This window comes from Amblyomma americanum, chromosome 7, assembly GCF_052857255.1.
Source record: "Amblyomma americanum isolate KBUSLIRL-KWMA chromosome 7, ASM5285725v1, whole genome shotgun sequence".
Taxonomy (NCBI): domain Eukaryota; kingdom Metazoa; phylum Arthropoda; class Arachnida; order Ixodida; family Ixodidae; genus Amblyomma; species Amblyomma americanum.
Window position 1 is genome coordinate 141264411 of NC_135503.1, and position 21710 is coordinate 141286120.

At 48.3% G+C, this 21710-nt stretch overlaps 1 protein-coding gene across 1 annotated transcript; it reads right to left on the reverse strand.

Annotated features, from left to right (window-relative positions):
• Positions 1-6879: 6879 nt before the first annotated feature.
• LOC144098115 (presenilin-1-like) lies at positions 6880-13739 on the reverse strand. The gene is made up of 2 exons (XM_077630660.1): positions 12324-13739; positions 6880-7173 (listed from the first exon to the last, which is right to left on the reverse strand). Exons 1-2 carry the CDS (start codon positions 13737-13739, stop codon positions 6895-6897), a joined length of 1695 nt encoding a protein of 564 aa, XP_077486786.1. The 3' UTR covers positions 6880-6894.
• Positions 13740-21710: the final 7971 nt, after the last annotated feature.

Sequence of the window (21710 nt, forward strand, 5' to 3'; positions counted from 1 at the left end):
CCTGCCCACAAGCTAGACTCCTCTCTTGCCGCAGTGGAAATGATTACCGATTCTTTATCTTTGTGTTCATCTCTCGCTTCGCCTGTTGACTCTCCCACTAATAATATTCTTATCCCTGCTTCTATACGCATTTGAGCCCTGTTAATTTAATATGGGTACCCGGTCACAGCAGTGTGACCGGGTACCAGTAAATGACAGTAAAGAGAGCAATGACCTTGACAGTAAATAGGATCGCGGATAACCTAGCAAAGGCATCCCTAAGCAGCCCCGTGTTGCCTATCCTCCCGGCTACAGCGTAGATCACAGTATAGAGGTTTCGGCGCCATGAGTTATTAAGCACGCAAGACACAGCACTTTTAACAATGGCGTATTACCAACATGTCAGGTAATCCTGGAGCCGGAAATTTTGTGGATCCCTCCTCTATATTTCTATCAAGATAGGTCTGGTTTGGCGTTATCTCACCTCTGTGCATTTTGCCGTGAGCCTGAAACTATATTGATCTTTTTTGGCTCTATTTGCGCCACTTCACCCCTTTGAGAAGAAGGTTGCTGGAAGAGCCCTTGTGGCATCTTGGCTTCACTTTGAGAAGCCTGCTCTTGCTATCATTTGGCACCACCACAGTTGAGTTCGGTCACAGATCTGTTTGCACCACTGTTCAAAATTTCTTGTTGGAAGTATGCCTTGATAAATCTTACAATATTTTCTTTTCTATTCATGAGTACATTCTGGCGTAATCAATTCTTTCCCTTTTTCATGCAAACTCTTATTCCTTTTCAGTCCTTGCACTACTTGAGGTTGAATCCACCGGTGTTGCTCTGCCACTTGCTTTTCTTTTGCATTCATTATGTACAGGTGTATCGTAACCTCGCCCTCCCGATTCTTGACCGATCCCCCAGTGTGAGTATGTACCATCTTTTGAAAGCCTAACAACGACAACTACTCGCTGCAACCCGCAGAGCAAGAGAGCCTGTGGCAGAATAGAGGGAGGATTTGTGCAAGGATCGTCGAAAAGGCTCGTCAGCGACCGGGGAGAGGCGAGAGAGAGTAAGCACAAAGTACGTTCACGTTCACAGAACGAACTTTGAGGGCGGTGTGTATAGCCTCGACGTAACTAATTTTTGTGCATAGAATGCAATGTATAATAAAATGCTCATACAAGCTGATTTACCTGTTACATATATTTTTTAACATATGTAATAGTTTTATGGTAGCAAACATCAAAACAGCGAATCCATAAAACGCACTGTAGTCCGCCATGTTGTAGTTTGTCCACATTCTGGATGTGCCAGGAACTTGTTTTGACTTGGTGCACTAACCCCATAAAATAAATGTAATGCGGCCATGACAAAATTAAGCTATGTACATTTTATGTGCTCTACTGCTCTAAACAAGCATAAATCTGAAGGTTAATTACGGCATAAAAAACGCCATTTTGATTTTTTTAGTGACAGGTGTATAATACTCGGCACCAAACTCGGTACGCCGACGATGCTTCATGATTTTTTTTGCGATCTTTCAGCACTAAAGTGATGTCTTCATTAGCGTTCTGTGTATTTCTTGTGCGTTTGCTTTGTGACCAGTTGTTTAGACTTGGGCTCGTTGCTGTTGAGGACTGATCTGCTATTTTTTTTATTTAGAGGGTTAACGTTTTAGCTGAGGGCTTAGGGTGAATTACGTAAAGTCGTCTTCGATAGCTTTAGGAGTTTCTCTCTTTGCATTTTCTTGCCAACGAACTTCGACCAACACAGCAACTAGGATACTGAAAGCAGCAGGGTTACTCAGTTCCAAACGGTTCAAGCTATCTGTAAGCCAGCAATTTTTGTTGTGTCTAGAGCATTCCGCGCCTAGTTTGTACAGTAAACTAAAAATTTGAGCGTAAAAAGAATAGGCAAATAATTTTACTCAGGAATTCTTGATCAGTCCCAAGGCAGGGAGGGAGGGGGGAGGTCAGGTGGGGTTGGAGGACCAGGCTTTTTGCGACTGGGCCAGTTCATTCTACAACGCTTTAAAGGTCAGTTCCGCACTTCTTAAGAATGCAGGTGGGGAGAGGAGGAAGGGGGATTGTACGGTGACTACCTATGGGTATACGGAAATGTAAAGGATCTGTGGATACCCGCGGCTTTGTGGGAAGCATCCCTCCTTTGCTGGCCGGACGCCATGAAGCGGCGGTTTCCCCTCGCTAATCCTCGTTGGTGGGTCGGCAAGAAGCGGGCGAGGAGAAGCAGACGGGAAGGAGGGGGACGTTTTTCCCAGAACTCCCCGAGGTCCCCGTTTTGCGGCGACGATGCGCCTGCGCGCGGACACACGAGCAGCGAACCTGTCGAAGCCGCCATACGCAGGCCGCCTCCTCTCGTCTTAGCTAAGAGCGGCTAGGTTGGAAGGTAGGCAGAGTTTGTTTTTTTTTCCTCGAGGGGCCAATACCGCCGGGCAAGACGGGTTTGGACACTCGCGCTTGACTGGGAGCAATGAGGCGTAACGTACGGTCACCGCGGACGCGGCTAGCACGCGCTGACACCCGAAGACGGCGCATAGGAACAGCTCTCGGGAAGCAGGCTGGCAGCAAAGCCATGGGGGACGCCTGTCAACAGTCGTCACGAAGACGAGTAGTTAAAGGGGCTGCGAAACACCGCTTGAACGGATGCCGATTACTCTTCAGATGGATTCTTTGTCACACAGATGCTGGCTCAAAAAGAATTACGTGAATCTATGCATAGGAATGGGAGTTATTCAATGAAGAAATTTCAAAATACAAGCAAACAAAATGCTGCCCTCAACTCGAATATCGCGCAGCTTCCCATTCCCATTTCACCCTCCCAATGACGGCAATTAGAGCAACCAATCAAAACAGCCTATCTGAGCACGTGGCGGAAGTCTGCACTTCATGGTTGCCTGTTCTCTGTAACTCGTTCATGCCAAGGCTGGCAGCGCCATTTGCATGGCTACATCAACCATGTGAACGCCCAGCTGACCCAGCGATGCTTCACCGTCACGTCGACGGCGCAAATGGGAACAATGATTAGTGACGTTCCCTTACTCATGCTTCTGCTTACCGCCTACCATCGCTCGTCGCTCCTAGCGCGCTAGTTGGCCACGGCGAGCAAATGACTGCGCGCTGTTGACGGGAACGTGGCGCCACCTGGCGCCGCGGCCCGGTGATCCTCCACAAGCTGATTATGCGCCCTGTCTGCTAAATGTGAAACTCCTTGGAACCGAAACGAACGCTTATAGAGTGCAATGGCTCGATCGGTTCGATTCCGCAAAGCCGCTCTCGGATACATAGAGAGTAGCCATAAGTGATGAGTGCTAAGTAGTAGGATGTTTACAGAGAGGCACAAAGTCCTTCGATGCAAAAAGTAGCCAGAGCCTCTGGTGGTGTATTTCTGTTTTACTTTATTTACAGTGCTTTTATCTAGGGCAAACAAGTTGGTTTCGTTAATGTAATACAAGACACAAAAACTTGACATAACGTATCTCTAGTTATTAACACTATTTGCAGTACATTTACTCTGTACAATCATCAAGCTCCCACTAAATGATGTCATATCCGTTGCTAAAAACCGCCACTGTATGGTGACACCGTCAGCGCCACGAATTTGTTTTTGCGAGCTAATTAAAATATTAAAAAACGCAGTAAGACCGATGCTAATAGCATTACTATAACTCATTCTATGCAACCAACAGGCAAAACAATGCCCTGAAAATGGGTTTCGGGGTTCCCTTAAGAGCAGGGTTCAACGCTCTCGTTTGTTACTCGCGGTGGCAGCGGCTCGGCTGAGACCGATAATTACCCTAATGCTGGGAGCCGCCAGGTTCACGAGTTTTCAGGAAGCCTGCTACACGTGTGTTTTGAAGCGAAAAGCTTCACTGCGCTAGTCAACACAGCGCTTCGCGCGAGCCGGCGTATGTCGGAGCACGATTGACGTCACGCACGGCGCAGGTGGCCGCCGCTGACTGCGTCGCCTGACCTTTTGCCGCTGCCGCGCGCGTCGTCACGCGCGGCGCAGGTGTCCACTGCCGCACGCTATGCGTCATCGTTTGATGTTCGCCGCAAGCGCGTTTTTTTTTGAAGCGAAAAGCTTCACTACGCGGGTCAGAGCCGGGCTTCGCGTGAGCCGAACTGGTGAGTCATGCGCATGCACGAAAACGAGTGACGTCACGCGCGGCGCAGGTGGTCGCTCCTCGCCCCTGCCGCAGCCGTTGCCGCAGCCGTTGCCTCGCCGACTCCGTCGCCTGACCTTAGGGCGCAGCCGCGCGCTAATGCACATGTGCGTCAACTTCATGCGCAAGGAGGCTATATAATGCGCTTGCCAGAGAATAGGCGTGCGCACTCGACATGGAAAGAAGGAGTGTGCGGCTGCTGCTAGACTACGCAGAAAAGTTGAGAAACTAAATTCGTCCGATCCAGAAGTACTCGCTTGGGAGTTGGCTGCACAACAGCGAAAAAATGATAAATCCAAAGCTAAGCTATGAAGCATAACCATGTCATTAAACCAAGCATAACTGAAGCTTCTAGCTTGTAAATCCAGGCTTAACCAGAGCTAAGCCACTGCCTAATTTGTTAATGTATTCTTGTCTGTTTCTCTTTTTACTTTGAGTGGGAAAGAGTTTGAGTAATACTGTGAACGTATGAGGCGTGGCACGTAAATCTAATGGGCGAATCATTTTGAGGGCCCATTCCTGCAATGCCATTTTCTTAAACCAGCTTTGTTCTTTTCGTGTTGTGTATCTCAGGGAGAAGGTTCCGAAATTTGCAGGAACTGAAAGCCGTGCCATGCAGTTGGTAAACCAACCATGTGTCAGTGATTGGGTGGTGCAAAATGTGGGCTAAGCTCTGAGGACTTTAAAACGGGGCCCCAGAGCCTGGAAAACCGTTCTGGGCTGCGGTCAGATGTAATGCATCTCCGGCTATGCAGAGTAAGGGCCTCCCCTTGTGTTAGCCAGTTCCACGTTTTGTTGTTTTATCATTTTGCCGCTTAAATTGTCTCTTGTGCACCAACTTGTATGTAATGTAAATTTCTGTACATAAAACAAGTCGTACTTCCAAAATACCGGTATCTTAATTCGTCGCAAGCCCGTCTCTGGCGGGGCACCCCTGGTGCGAAGGAAACCTTAAGTCAGCGACACCAACCAACAGTCTCTGACGGTGGGCACCCCTTGTGCGGTGGGTACCCCTGGTGCGAAGAAGATAACGCAAGCGGACCAGCGACTTTAGTCGAATTAAGATTTGGCTAAGGAAAAAGATCCAGCTTAAGCTAAGGACTTAGCAGCAAGCTATGGAGAGAAAAATGATAGGTCTAACGCTAACTAGCGTACCGATGCGGGCAGAGTGGGTTAGAGAATAAACGCGTGTTAGTGACATCCTAGCCGAAATCAACATGAATAATTGCTTGGGCAGGGCATGTAATGCGAATGCAAGATAACCGGTGGTCCTTGAGTGTAACGGAGTGGATTCCAAGAGGAGGCAAGCGTAGAAGGGGCGGTAGAAAGTTAGGAGATGAGATTAAATAGTTCGTGGGCATATGGTGTGCGCAGCTGGCAAAGGACAGGATTAATTGGAGAGACATGGGAGAGGCCTTTGCCCTGCAGTGGCCGTAGTCAGGCTGATGATGATGATGAAGATTTCATTTGGGTTGAAGGCACTCAGGACAGGTTGAGATAGCTTAGAGGCTTAGAAGTAGCGGCTTGGGATGTGCAAGATATTTATTTTGTAAGGGTACCGGGACGCACTTTAAGGCCAGAAGGCAGCGGCAAGGCAGCGTCCAAAGTGGCGGCAGCGCGACATCGAGATAGTAGGAGCGGCGGTCCAGCAGGCAGGTCTCGAACATTGAGAACCATCCTTTTCCTCTTTGGCGGATGCCCGCACTGGGCCCAAGCTGCCTTGCAGCTTGTATGTTGCGGAGTTGGTGGAGTGAGGGTGTTTGTAACGCAGGGGTGTGTGATGAGGGCTGCGTTTGGAGTCTTCCTCTGTGACGTTGCCACAACGGATATGGACACTCCTTTGTGCAGTCGGTGAGAAAGGGCAGGAGATTGAAGGTACTCAGCGCATGATGCAATTCGAGTGGCGAAAAGTCCACTGGAGCATGGCGGTGTCATGAAGTAAGAAGTCCAGCGTAGCGTAGACATAACCTGAACTGGCTGAGGGGATGTGCCTGTTCTTCGGTGCCCTCAGTGATGGCCGCCATAGAGTTTGCGTAGATTGTGTCGCCAGTTAGGTTGGGCCTGATGGGCGCTGCCTTGTATGCTTGTTACAGTGATGTGGGGCTTGAGGGGGGTCGCGAAAGGGGAGGGGCATGAGGAAGGGCATGTAGCGTATGTGCTTCCTGTTAAGCGTTTGTTGTCGTGACAACCTTGTCCTCATTATTGATGGGTATTCTATTGGTCTTACGTTGGGTGAAGCCTTGTGGAAGGTGAAGGTATAGAAGGTGGTTTTGGGTAGTGCTTCAGGAGGGTTGATTTGGGTACGAGGGTGGTGCATGGCGCTTCTGAAGGGTGAACGCGGGCAGAGGAAGCGACGAAGTGGATTGAGAGTAGTGGCGGGTGGGTGCGCGCTAGGGTGGCTGGTGGATGTTGCATGCGGAAGGTGAAGGCTTCACTCTCCGAGGCAGAAACAGACGTAAGCATTTTCGCATTTCGACATTGGCACTGATTCCTCTATAAAAGTAAAAAAAAGGTGCTAGCCATGGCACTCATTCGGCAAGCTTGCATGGCGCCATTAATATAAAATCATCATCTAAGTGACAGTCCAAGTTTCTTCCGAAATCTCATTTGCGTAACGAAGAGCATACGGCTTGGTTATGATCCTAACAAACTCGCTGAGGTATTGCCATTGTCACAGGGGTAGCCATACTGCTTAAAATGTGGTAATGAAAGTGAATTACGTGTTCCGCAGGCGGCTAGTACGCTAGGAAGTCTACACTCTCTAGGAATGGGTCCAAGAAGATGGCGCTGGCGAAGTACGACCCGAGGCCTAGCACCACGGAGAAGGGCAGGGCGGGCAAGGGCTTCCGGAACACGAAGAGCAGCATCACGGTAAGCAGGGCGCCCACCAGCACCGAGACATAGCAGGCGACCAAGGCCGCCACGGTGCCGTGCCGGGATGCCTTGCCCAGCAGCATTCCGTAGAAGATGAAGTCGCCCAGGCCCAGCTTCAGCCCGCGCTCCAGTGCGTTCTCCTGACGGGGAGAACGCCGATACATTCGAGGTGACTGGTCTATTCCGCGATAAGCACCGCCACACTTTTGTGGTGAAGTTTGCCGTTCCTTCTCTTTTTCCTTTTTAATCCCCTCATTCCCTTCCTCAGTGCAGCGTAGGCCGCCGGAAGCCTCTCTGGTTAACATCCCTGCCTTTGCCCCTCTCTTTATCTATCTATACTACGAGTACTGTTGCACGACGTCAACTCCACCTAGGAATTTGTTGACACTGGCGCAGTCTTCGTCACTGCCTTCGTCACTCGTCACTACGAGTACTGCGGCACTATGCCTACACTTCACCTGGGAATTTGTTGGAACTGGCGCCATCTTCGTCACTGTCTTCGTCACTCGGCCGGCTGCCTACTTGTGGAGCCTATCGGAACAATAATAGTTCCTTACAAACATCAGCATACATCTACAAGCAGCCTGGTGGCAATTAAGGTTTGGCCCAACACTCTGTCAGGAGCAAGTATAATCAATTCAATGCCTGCTATATGAACACCGTCTTGTAATGCGTTCACACCTGCGGAGCTTGGAGCAACGCTTCTGGTCCACCCCCAAATTAATACATGTTACCCTAAAACCCTCCACGAAATCCCTCGACCCTTCGGAAGATCTCAATCCGGGTCGACCTCACTCCTGCCGAAGTTCGGCAGTGGCCGCAATTTCAAGACTTACATCCCCATCCAGGGTGTCCAGTCTGCAAATCCCAGAATACTCACGCCGATATTCACTACCTGCTTCTCGTTTTCCAGGCCCTGAAGGTGACAAAAATGCGGCACATGGCAGCTTCGACTCTCTCGCTGAAGTCCTTCGTCATGTACCACTTGCGCGCAGAGAACGCATCATCACTCACTCGTTGAATTTGTGAGATCGCCTAATCTTTTTTTTCCTTTATTCAACTAATATTTTTTTAACCATCATTAAACACCCCCTTAATACCCTGAGGCAATAAAAATCGCCTAAAGAAAATCCCTCTACGTGCATAGCCTGTCGGAATGCAGGAAGTTGAAGCTCAGGTACATGGCATGCTTGAGCAAAGTATTACTGTCCCTTTGAAAACCGTATGGTCTGTTAGCACATGTTGCTCTCCCTTCGACACTTCCATGCTGTGATAGCGAACAAGAAGGTAAAATCAGTTTTCGCACCGACTACAGAAAAATGATCACGGTCACGAAGCACAAATTTTGTCCTCTACAAAGATTAGATAACGCCGTGGTAAGGCTACAGGATCTCGATTTTTCAGAATTAATGCCCTCTGGGCTAATTGGTCCTATATAATTTAAGAAACAGTGCGAATAAATAGGAGGGGACGACGACAGAGAAAGTGTGGAAAGAGCACGGAGTCCACAACTGTTTTGAAAGGAAACTGCCCGCAACCTGTCAATGGCCTGTTCAACACACGATAGCAGATCATCTTGCCGTAAACAGCAAAAAACTGGAGCGGACACTTAACCTGCGCCTTAAGGGTATTACGCACTAGCCTAATGGGTTTATGCCTACATATACTGAATTGACCATTCTCTACTTGACATTCATAGAGCTCTGGAAGTCTTCATACCACTCTTGGCGGAATGGTATAGCGGTTAAGCGATGCGGTACTGCCCTGCAATGGCAGGTGCGGCCACCGGTTGGTCATGTGCGACCAAGGTTGGTGTTCCCTAGCGGCCAAGCACTGATCTAACCGCCACCTGCCCCGGTGGGCAGTTTTCTGCAATCACCTGTTTAGGTCTTGAGTCCTGATAAAAGGCCAATTTTTCACTACGCTGTACTTACGATCGGGCTACTAGAAAGTTTCATTAGACGCTTCCGCTGCCAAAAATCTAATGATTGTTGATTTGCTTTGTTAGGCCAATTTCGAAGTAGGTGCACTGGCATTCGATTTTAACTTCGGTTGCGGTTTCGCTTTCAGCCTCGGTTTTCGAGGTTCTCGATATTCAGAGATTGCTTGGAGTTCTCATGCCACTGCAGGCGCAGTGGTGCAGCTGTTAAGCGATGCGCGACTGCCATGCGATGACAGGCGATGCTACCGCTGGAGGTTGTAAGACAAAGCTTGCTCTTCGCCAGCAACTTATCGCGAGCAATCGTTAATGGAACTGTTACATAACATGGGGGGCAGTATAGTCACTATCCGGTGGGACGTCTGTGGTAGCGTCGCAAGGTCACATGACCTAGTTGGCCCTACTGCCACCTAGGTGGTGGGTGGGCCACTTAAGGTTGCCTACAACCCGGTGGGCACACAGCTGGACCGCATATACTGACAGGCAACGCCTTTCGGCTGTGTGGAATCCTTATTGCTAGCGAACCAAAACTGCCTTCGTCATACACGCGACGCCGACCAGTTCAACGACCTCCCATTCGGTTTTCCCTACGCGCCAGCCATGTTCCAATGCCTCATGGGCCGAGTACTGGGGCATGTGAAATCTTCTAAGGCTTGGCTCTCATTTACCTGGACGACATTGTTGTCTACAGCCACGACACTGATGAACACGCCGGTCCCCGTGACCGTGCTCTGCCTGCTTTATCAGACGGTATTCTTAAGCTGAAACGCGGTAAATGTTGGCTTCAGCGAGGTAGTGTGCCTAGGGTGCATTATCAACAAGGATGGCATAAGATACGGCCCAGAAAAAATTCGCGCCCTCGGAGTCTACACAACAGCCTCCTCTCCTCTGCCAACGAACTTCGATGATGTGTGCTCTTCACGTCGTACTTCCGCTGATGCATTCCCCATTTGATCCCCGTTGTTTTCACTTGTACGATCTACTGAAGAATGATGATTTATTGAACTATGGCGAAGCCATTGATAGAAACTTTCAGGATCTCGAGCCTACTCTGCTTCAGGCTGGGACCTTAGCTCACGAGACGTTCCTCTACACAGGCTCCATTGTTTTTGGATTGGGCTGGTTCAGACTGGTACGGCCGGCGCAAAGCACGCTGTGGCTTATTAAAGTCGCAGACACAGCAGGGCGTAACCTCAGCTGCATTCTCCTAAGCTCAAGTGTTTAGCCATCGTGTGGGCAATGAAGAAAAACAGCTGTTACATTTAAGGCGCCCACTTCACTCTGCAATGGTAAAAGTTTGGGCGAATAAATGATAAAGGTAGTCACAGCGCAAAAAACAGCACGAAAACACCGGACACAGTGTGTGTCTCTCTGATGTGTTCATTCTGTCCTTTTCACTCTGTGACTACTCTTACCAACTTTTATATGCAGTTACAACTGCAGTAGCCTCTCACGAAGCTGCACCTCACGCCAAAACTCACATGCTAGGCTGCACTGCCGCATTACGACTTCGTTGTCTTTCGTGCATGACCATGGGCTCCAAGCTGAGCACCTCTGATGGCCAAGCGGCCTATGCTGCCCTGCCCGAAATCTGCTCCTATCTCCAGGCACCGGAAAGCTGTGATAGACATACGGTTTCGCAGGTGTTATACTATCTACGATGAACTCATTTGCCGAAAGTCATCGGCAGAGAATGACTGGGTTGCTTTCTGCCAAGTCCACTGCGGTCGTCTGTCTTTAGCAGTGCCACGATCCTCCTACAGCTGGCCACCAGGAGGAGCGAAGGCCTATCGCAAACGTTACCGAGCGGTTGCGTGGCCAATCATGGCGCAAAGATGTCAAGAAGTATGTTGCTTCTACCCTAACAGCCAGAACGCGAAGTTTGATTGCTCGTCGGCCACCTCTCTCTCATAAGGCCACCTGCGAGTCTATTCGAGGTTTTGGCCATCGGTCCCTTCCCAAAGTCCGCGAGCGGGAACCGCTTCGTTATCGTCGCCATAGGCTACCGGACTAAATTGCTGAGGTGCAAGCAAACCTGGACACGTAGGCTCAACTTCCTCTGGAATTTATGCTGGGCTACATCCTTCTCATGAAGGGCCGCCGTGGTAGCTCAGTGGTTATGGTACTCGGCTGCTGACCCGAGAGACGTGGGCTCGATCCCTGCCACCGAGGTCGAATTTCGATGGAGGCCGAATTCCAGAGGCCCATGTATTGTGCAATGTCGGGGCTTAATAAAGAAACCCCAAGTGCTCGGCATTTGCGGAGCCATTCAATACGGCGTCCCTCATATTTCGAGCCGCATTGGGACGTTAAACACCACTAAACCACGGACCAAACCTTCTCACGCATGGAGCTACTGAACAAGGTTCACCGCGGAGGTACACCATTTCTCTTAAGAGCATTTGAATCCGCCTTAGGTGACGCCAGTTGCGATCATGCCACTATCTTTGCCTACCATCAGCAAACAAACGGGTTAGTGGAGCGGGAAATCGCACGTTGGCGGACATGATTGCTGCCATGTGGACTTTTCTCCCATGCGCGGGGATAGCTCTCTTTGAGGACACATTCGCTTTGAACACAGACTGCCAAGATTCAAGGATGAGATACCCTAATTTGCGGGGTATGGGCGTTCATCGTAGCTTCGTGTGGAATCCACACTAACGAATTCCTGGCCCTGAAGACTACGTGCCTACCAGAACGACATCGCGGTGACGCTGTCCGACACCTGCGTCCAGCCGCGAATCGCAATTAAGAGGGAGGAGGAAAGACGCGACCTTTTCAGAAAGTTCTCGTCCAGAGGAACGATTTTCTGGCGCTCCTATGCCAACCGAGAGGTCAATGAAAAAGTTACTGCAGAGGTACCAGGGCCCTCTCCGATTCACTGGGCAGAATTCTTAGGAGAATTCCTGAGCGGCCACGCAGCACACCTAGACCCACCAAACAATTCCCGGCCCACGTATCCCGGCTAACGCCGAACCTGACACGCCAACTCGACTTAGAAATTGCGAAATATCAGGACGACTCGGTTCAAGGGTGATCACTCAAGATCTTTCTGAGGAAGATAAAGAAGAGGAGGGGACTGTGTTTTGGGGTACCTCGCCATGTTGCTGCAAACTGCAAACAAAGGAGGGGTTTACAGGTGAACTTACCATGCACTACGCCAAATAATCTAAATTATGAAGGGAGGCACGTTCATGACAGCAGCGGTGTCACCAGTGACTAATACGGGTATATTTTTAAGGCTATATCCTGCAGAATAATGCGAAGAATTTTCCATAATATGAGAACCACTGCAATTTAGAACCGATTATTGAAACTCTGCATTGGCGTGCATGGAATTCTAAGGCTTGCCTGGTTAAGTTGGCGCCGCTGTTCACAGCCCCGTTGACGAGGTGATCGAGGGGAAGACGCTGCAGACTTGGCCCGCGCTTGAGCCGAAGGCACGGCTGGTGATCGCTGTCCACTGCGGGCCCCGAACGAATCTTCGGAGTTGCACGAAGGCGCGAGAGAGAACTGCTCGTAGCCTCGCCGCCCCGGGTAGCGTGGTGACGGAGGTCCAATCGACGGGCTTCCTCCGTGTTCGTCCCCGCACCGCTTATGGTCGGCACACTTTGCAAAGGACGGTAGCGCTGCCATCAATGCCGGCTTCACTCCCGTCCCTGGTGTCATATTAGCTAGGGAAACGAATGGTCCGCCTTCACCGTCTCCAGTGCATCCCACAGTCGTGACTCGCTCTATAAATGGCTGGTTGGCGCTTTGCGATCGGACAGGTGGTGAGCCACGGACGATGGCGGTGGACTTCAAGGCTCCATCTCCAGCTGCCGTTCCTCCATCAAAAATTTGGCTGAAGTGCTGTGGTTGTACCCGTGGTCCGCTATGGTCTGTCACAGAAGCCGGTGAAGTACATTCTGTCCCATCAGACACTTGAATTGCAAAGGGGCGTCCTGGTGTGACTGGCCGAGCTTCAGGTTGTTCTGAACACCACTCTGTGGGGCCTGGATCTGCTGGGCGCTCTGTGTCTTGAACAGCCGATGCGATCTCATAGCACCAAGCCGACGACGTGGAGAAGACTAGAGCTGGAAAGAGGGGATCATTCCTCTTCTTGGCAGTCTCGTGTAGTACTCGCAGGGGACCGAGGAAGCAAAGCACGGCGAATACGTCCCACAACGACACCAGCAACAGGAAAATCCACGACGTCCAGTTGGGAAACGCCTCCTCCAGCACCACGGCCATCAGAACTGATGCGTAGACTAGGTAGCTCTGCTGCAGCTGGCAAGGGGCGTCGAAATACAGAGCTACGATTCCACCGACGCCCACGTTCCACGTCACCAGAGCGCAGCTGAAGTGGTCCGTCGGGGCATTGAAGAGGAACAGCAGGCGTCCCAGAAAGTAGTAGCCAGTGACGAGGAGGATCAGCGCGGATCCGGTGATGAGCCAAGCCTGGACGATTCTGTAGTGGCCGGCCTTGTAGAGCAACACCAGGGTGCAGTTGGCGATCGTGATAATCGCGAGGAAGCCGAATGCGTTGGCGAACGAGTTTATGAGGAGCACGGGCACTTCCCCTCCTTGATCTGGGTACCGCATGTAAGGGATCTCGAGGGCGGGGTTCCTGCTGTACGAGAACATTTTGACCAGCCCTGCGACGCTGAACATGCAGCAGGTCACCGCCTTGATAAGTGTGATTATCTCCTTCCCGAGATGCTGGTAGCGCAACGCCGTGAAGTCGGGGGACCTGGAGCGGTTAGGAAGGCGGCCACCGCGGTCCATTCCAATTCTTCTTCTTTTCAGATCAGCGCGCGCCCACTTCGGCATGAAAGAAGCCTGATAGCCCTTGCAAGGACTATGTGCGTGCACGATGTATTGTGTAGAAAAGGAAAACAGGAGAATCTATAAAAAAGCGCTATCCCCTATGTCCGGTTTTCAAATAAGCACGGAAGTCTGAGGGCACTACTTGTAGAAATCGAAACGTTCCATGCCTTTTACTCGTCTCCAGTGCGAAGAAGTGAAAGCGACAACAGCCTTGTCCATTCGCCATACCATGACTGCGCCCACTGCACTCTGCTGTCGTTGTTGTTGTTGTTAGCCTATCAAAAGATGGCACATACCCACACTGGGGGATCGGCCAAGAATCGGGTGGCTATTCAAATGAACTCAGTTAACAAAAAGGAAAAGCACGTGGGAGCATAACACCGGTGAATTTTTCGTCATGAACAGAAAAGGGATGAGTGTTTTGATTTAAAAATTTTAAGAATAATAATAAAGAGAGTGATTAAATATTAATGATTTAGTCAAAATGTAATAATTGATAGAAAAGAAAAGGTTGAAACACTTAGCAAGGCAGTCGGTGAGATTCTATCAGGAAATTTTGAACAGCGGTGCAAACAGATCTGTGGCTGAACCCAAATGTGGTGGCGCCAAATGATAGCAAGAGCGGGCTGCTCAAACTAAGGCCAAGATGTTGCAAGGGCTCCTCCAGCAACCTTTTTCTCAGTGAGTTGAATCGGCGACAATACAGCCAAAAATGTTCAATGGATTCTGGCTCATGGCAAAATGCACAAAGGGGAGAGAGCGCCAAACCCGACCTGTGTAAATAGAAATTTAGAGGGGGGATGCGGCAGCTTAGCCTCGTCAGTGATACTTCAAGCTGCCGAGAGCAACAAGTTTTCCTGTTCCAATAATATTTAAGGTGCTCATAATCCGCCGATGTTAAAAGTGATGTGTCTTGCGTGCTTAAAAACGCACGTCGCCGAAATCTAGATGCTGTAATGTACGCTGTAGCCGGGATGATTCGCAACACGGGGCCGCTGAGGGAAGCCTTTGCGAGATTATCAGCAATCTCATTTACTGTCACACTGCTGTGGCCGGGAACCCATACTAAATGAACAAGGCTCAAATGCGGAGGAAGTAGGGATAAGAAAGTTGATAAAATGGGACCGTCAACCTGTGCAGCGAGGGACGAACACAAAGATAAAGAATCAGTAATTACTGCAACTGCTGTAATAGAGGGGTCTAGCTTGCGTAGAGCAAGTACAACTGCTAGAAACTCTGCTTGAAAAATAGGGGTGAAATCTGGAAGGCGCAGAGAAAAGGACCAGTCTAAATGGGAGCAAAATATTCCCACACCTGCTTTTTCATTGCATTGCGATGCATCAGTGGCTATTGCTATATCGGTTGGTAGGGTCCTCAGATGATCTTCTAGAAGGCCATTTAGAATACTCGGTGGCAAAAGTTTTGCATTTTTTGGGAATATGTCGTCGAAAACAATGTGGATAGTGGGCCCATTCCGAAGCGCAGGAAGGATATCATAAATGTTTACATCTAAAGGCTGAAGTAATCTTTGCACAAACACTACCTGAGGGGAATTGAAACGAGACCAGGGGACACCAAAAAAGGAGGTCGGCTGAGAACAGAAAATGCTTTGGGAACGGTGGAAATGGGATTCATAGATCCTGAGGTAAGTTTGCACAGTTAAAAATTGAAGTCGTGATAAGAGAGACGGAATGCGGGCTTCAAGGTACAGCACATTGATAGCCACACATTTTGGAAGGCCGAGGCACATGCGAAGTGCTTCCCTCTCTAAAAGGACGAGAGGGCGAAGTTTATATGTAGCCGAGCCTGAAAACAACACTGATCCAAATTCTAAAATTGGCCTGACATACATTATGTAGATCATTAATAGCGCATCTCTGCGCATGCCGTACCGGTGATGACATAATCTCCGTAACATGCCCACGGCACGAGCCCCTTTCGCCGCGACATGGTCAATGTGAGGTCGCCAGGTGAGTTTGTTGTCATAAATGACCCCTAGGTATTTTAGGGATTGAACCTGCGGTACTATTTTTAACTGGCAAGTGAGAGAGACCACTACAGGAGTGAATAGAGGGAAAACAAGAGTAGCGCACTTGCCAACATTTAACTTCAGGTGTAATGCGCTCAACCAGTGCTCAAGTGTATTCAAATATGACTGCAACAGACCATACAGAGAATGTATATCCGGCGGAGCAGCAAAAAACGCAATGTCATCCGCATAGACGTAAGTGCGTACATGGCAGTGGAGAGGAATTGAGCTTAACAGAATATTAAAGAGCACAGGAGAAAGAACAGCTCCTTGCGGTACACCTCGCGTTTGTCTATACCTCTCTGAATGAACACCATTATGGACGCAAAAGAATTCCCTGTTATGAAGAAATGCAGATATCCATGCAACTATATAATCTGGAAATTGAAGAGACTGTAGCCTATGTATCAGGATGGAGTGTTCTACACTGTCGTAAGCTTTGGCGACATCTAACGTAACCAAAGCCGCGACCAGGCGTTGACGACGAGCAAGGAGAATTCTGCTCTCAAGATCAGCATGTACATTCCATATCGAACACCGTGGCCGGAAACCGAGTTGGCACGGGCTGAGTATACTTTTGCGGTCCACAATGGCTGACACCCGAATTAGTAACAACCTTTCTATCAACTTTACCACGTTTGATGTTAAAGAAATTGGCCTAATATTATCCAATTCATAGCCTCCACCCTGATTTTTAAGTAAAGGGATCACCTTGGGCAGCTTCCACTCAGAAGGTATCCAAGCGTGTTTGAGAGAGTAGTTTATTAGGTGCAATAAGGAGTTGGGAGACTCTTCAAATAGAATCTTGAGCATCTTTGTGGTAACACCATCAGGGCCAGGAGCAGCAGCTGGCAATCTCTGGACAACTTGTGAAAGCTCTGATAGATTTACTTGTGAGGCATTATCATTTGGTACGACTGGTGCAAACAACAATGGTCGCATAGGTAGTAAAGACGAGAACCGCTTTTGCAGGCCTGTGGCTATTAATTCAACCGCCTGGATAGCTTCTACAGGGGACATAACTAATGACTGAAAATTATGAGAGGACATGAGCTGTTTCCTAGACCGTAGAAAACCGAATAGTGCACGTCGGTTGCCCGCCTTTGAATGATAATCGAAGTGTTCTGAGTCATATTTTTCCTTTGCGCGAGAAACTGTGCGTTTAAAGGTGGCTGCAATAAATTTGTAATCACTCCAGTTATTCGGACATTGGTTATGAAGAAGCTTTTTCCATGCTGCCTTCCTCCGCCTGTAATCTCTTGTACAGTCCGCATTCCACCAGTTAGAAGAATTCCCTTTTATTGGCCTCACCAGGAACTCCGACTTTTTACGGCTTTCCTCAATAGCCAGACATATGCTTGCTGACTGGTGGACCTCGGCGATGTTAGACACTGGAGCAAGGGCAGAGCGCAACGCCGTCTGAAATCTGTCATAATTTACATGTGACCGCAACTGAGAAGACGCCGGAGTAACACGACATATGATATCAAAATGAATAGGTATATGATCACTTGAAGTGCCGCTATCAACTGTCGACCAATTCGTTACGCCAATTCCAGGACTAATGAACGTGAGATCTAAAACAGATTGAGTGTGTGAGCGAAGATAAGTGGCCGATCCTGAATTTAAGCACATCAGGTTGTGATCAGAAACCCAGTCCCAAAGGCGCTTGCCGCACGAATTAGTCCTAAAACCCCAAGACACATGGTGAGAATTGAAATCCCCAGCCACGAGAACTGGGTTTTTACAGTTTACGAGTAAAAAATCCAGAGGCCTAACATCCTGGACTCCATTGGGGAAATAACAATTTGCTATTGAAAATGGAGAGCACCCAGGAAGAACAAAGTCTATTGCCAAAATCTCACAGTCAGGAGACATTTGTTGAAAAGATACCACAGCCCTGTGGCAAAATTTTGAAGAGACTAAAGTTAGTAAACCCCCGCCTCTTGACTGGCGGTCTAGGCGAAATGACCGGTAATTTTTGATATGGAAATGTTTGTCTGTTGAAAGCCACGTTTCTTGCAGAATTATGACATCCGGATTAAGCTGAGTAGAAAGGCAGTGTAAATCTGTAGAAGCGGAAAGAATAGAGCGACAGTTCCACTGCAGAACTCGCAACGACGCTATGGTTGCGAAATTCTAGCAGCAGCAACTGCCTGCTCCAAAATGGTATCCTTGGGTTTAGTGCCAAGCTGCTTCTTCTTTGATTTGGGCTGGGTGCCCTGAGAAGACAACGAATGAGACATGGGGGACCCACTGCGCTTAAGAAGCCGCGCATCAGGCTCCACCATCTCAGAATCATACATTATATCAACATCCCTCGAAGTACCCGAGGTAGGTACAGCGGAAGTGACAGAAGTTTGTTCCTGGGGTTGTGATGCTACTGGAATTTGAGACCGGATAAGAGAAGAGGGAATTGTTGTCGAAAGAGGTGCCAAACTAGCCTGCACGGCATGTGTAATCTGAGCAGCTAGAACATTTGTAAAGCACTCTGCTGTCCACAGCCCTTCACTATGGCACCTTTTTCTCTTCCGCTTGTTCCTTCATATCTTCCTTGTGGTATAGCAGAGGTGTCGGCACAGATTGAGAGTTGATTACTGCGCCTTTTCTTTCCTTTTAGTGCGTTTGTGCATTTGTACTCTTTTTATTTTTTTGCATTTTAATGTTTAACGAAGTCTGCTTATTTCGGCTATGTACCATTTGTCATCGTGTCGCTATTGTCTTTAAAATCCCTCTCTCCATCCTAGTTCTCAGCCTTCAGGAGTATTAAATAAATACAAATGACAAATTTTCTCCAATGATGTGCTATGATTTCACAGACAGGTAATGTTACCACACATGATGGACACTTGCGTAAAAGCTCGGAATATATTTTCATTGGGCATGACTGACGCCACTTGCTCTCTCTTACGACAAGCTACGATCGAAGGCAACGCCATGGAAAGCACTGCGACTTGTTGCGGTGCTTTCCAAAAAAAAAAGAATTGCTTTTCCATGTCGTCATCCAGAGTAGAAGCAAGCGTGAAATGCATGCCAAAAAAAATGTGTAGCATTTTCTAGGATTGCTCATAGATGGAGGTATGAGCACTCTGGAATTAGGCCACGTCTTTGTGCTCCCAAACTTGCCCTCGACCTCACGAGCCTGTGCTCTCTGAGGTAGCCTTCACGCGTGGTCTCGCTGGCTGCCCTAGTGGCTTAAAGAGGCTGCAGCATCAGCCGCTTTTTCTTACCCAGACACGCGCTCGTCTTCCATCACTAGTTTTGGTGACATGCCACCGGATCTAGCCGCTTTGTTTTTAGTTTTGAATGGTGTCTAGGTGTCCTCCTGCATTTGCTTTTTGACGAGCCGTGGTGTTCGCGCCCTCTTCAGAGGCCTTGGTGAACCTTCGCGGTGCCTCAAATATAATCTAACCCCAGGGGAGGAGGAGGAGGAGAAGAAGGGACTTTAATGGAACAGGAGAGGTCTGTCTGGTTGTCGGCCTGGCATGCTATACTCTAGAACTCCAGGGTGTCGCCCTGTAGACTGTGTGCGAATACCTCTATGTTTATATTATTGGAACAAGGAGATTACTTTTTAACCTGTAATTTTCCTTCGAAATTGTCTCTTTTCGCAGTTTCCATTCACTGATGATTCTATTCACTGATATTTGCATAAAAATTATTGCAACGCTTCCTGTTCTTGCCTGCCATCTATACGTTGCCGTTAGACGTAATGGAGCACCTACCTTACGTCTCTAGTGTAGGCATGAATCAAACCCTGGTCAATTCTCCACCGTGGGCATGCGCCACTTCAGCAGAGGCCAACAACAACATCATCGTCATCAACAACTACACCCAGTTGGAAAGCGCTGCACGACAGGCCGCAGCGATGACTGCTTATCATGGTGCGTTAATAAAGTCTAGATCACCTAGGTTTCTTAATGAGCAACTATCTCGTTGCGCGCTGAGTGATGACATGCAAGCTGCTATTGCGAAGGAAGTAATAAAAATTCAGCACACCGGCAGCGCTCACATTGGTGCGCCTGGTATTCCAGGTGCTTTCTTTGACTATTACGTAGGTCTCTCTGGAGGCTATGAGTGGTAAAATATCGGAGACAGGAAGACGTTTGCTTGTCTCGCCGATATATTAACGTGTTGCTATTGAGCAACCTGTCACTTTGTACGAAGATAAATCTGCCACTTCTTATCTGGAGGGCAAGGAACCTCCTGAAGAGTGTTGTGTTATGAACAAGTTTTACAAGGTATTTTCACCTCACCTCGCGCTTGTCTTGGTGGAAGCCTCCGAAGAACCATATTGCGTGTTCTCTTTCCTTGCCACTTTCTGTTCTGGGCACACTATATTATGTCCCCAAAGCACTGACAGCAATCGGTTGAAACCTATTAAAGGATCTTGTCTAATTTCTCTGTGTCATGAAAATTACAGAATATTGGTTACAAAAAATCCAATTTCAGGTTAGTCGTAAACCAAGAGCTTATCAGTACCTATTTCTTTGAAACCACGGTGTTGTTTGTTGTTCGCTCTATATTTTTGTGCAGCTTTGTGCCTTAGATTTATTATGAGCGCAGCTATCTGTGGTTTCTCACTAGGCCAGTGTTAAATTAAGATTTTAGCCTATGCTGACGATGTCGTCCTCTTCTGCTCTGAGAAAAAGTAGTGTACTTTTTAGTTCTTTCTTTACCCACAGTGGCACAGAGATTGAGAGAAGCAGCACCGTATGACAGAAAAAGTAGAACACAAGTCAGTGGCCAACGTACAAACCAAATTACAAAAGATTGCAAGGTTGCCGCAAACATAATATTATTTAAAACAAATGCCAGCGAAGAGAGATTATTCTAATTGCACGCATTTTTCAGAAAGGAAGATGAATTAAACAACTTAGTTCGGCGTGCCAAATCTAGACCGTTGTGCTTGTAATTTACATGTTGAGATCTATAATTTGCGAGCAAACATGCTTCTCAAAGTGCAAACCCAATTATGATAAATAGTGTTAAAGTTTCGATCTTGTATTTTTTTCGTTGTGTCTCTAGAGCCTCTCATTAAAGTACTTGTCTTCCATGTGTTATGCTTCCTTCTCGTCGTACCTGTCCGATTCGTAGCAGGCCACTACACTTTGCACTCTTCACAGCTTGTCTTTACATAGATTTGTCCGTGGGTGCCACACAGTGCAACAATAATCGAGAAAAGAGGTTACGAAGACTTTGTATAGGAGTCCTCGGGTATTTAGTGGAACTGATCTTCTATTCTGTCGTAGGAACATAGCTGTTTACAATATTTTATTAGTTTCCACTCGGGTATGGTATAGGAATTACTCCAAACCATTTGTATTCTGTGACAGATTGCAGTCAGTGCCCATATTTAACAGACCAGTTTTACAAAAACACCTTTTATTTTCGTGAGAAACACGTGCGAACGGTTTTCTGCAAGTTTAGAGTTTCCTATGAGAAATGATGAAGAATTGATGAAGACAGAGGCGAGACAGAGAAATGATGAAGAAGACAGAGACGAGATATGGTGCACCCTGGCCAATCTTCCACCGTGGGTATGTGCCATTAAGCCTGGGGTCATCATCATCATGATGTGGCGTGACATGAGCGACGGAATGGCAAGGGACTGCTTCAGTGCGGTGATATTGGTTTTCCTTTAATAACAAGATGTTAAAAATCGAATGGCGCGATTCTGTACGGCTTCAAGCTCAGTGGCGAAAACGCTGGTGATGGGTGCCAACCGGACGACGCACATTTTAGTTTTGGGCAAATGAATGTTGTATATGAAAGTTTTTTTTTTCTGTCAGTGCATGCGGCCTCCAGGTTACGCCGCAGGCATCCCAGTTTCCGTCTGGCGCAAGAGCAGATGTTTTAGATGGAGGCCAATAAAGATATCTGTACGATAATATGGGGTA

Bases quoted from the DNA above. Each gene is read 5' to 3' on its own strand.
- LOC144098115 (XM_077630660.1), bottom strand. From the start codon at position 13,739: ATGGACCGCGGTGGCCGCCTTCCTAACCGCTCCAGGTCCCCCGACTTC. The intron at 7,174-12,323 runs GCAAGCCTTAGA...TCTCCCCGTCAG, and splicing joins AGCGGCGCCAACTTAACCAG to GAGAACGCACTGGAGCGCGG.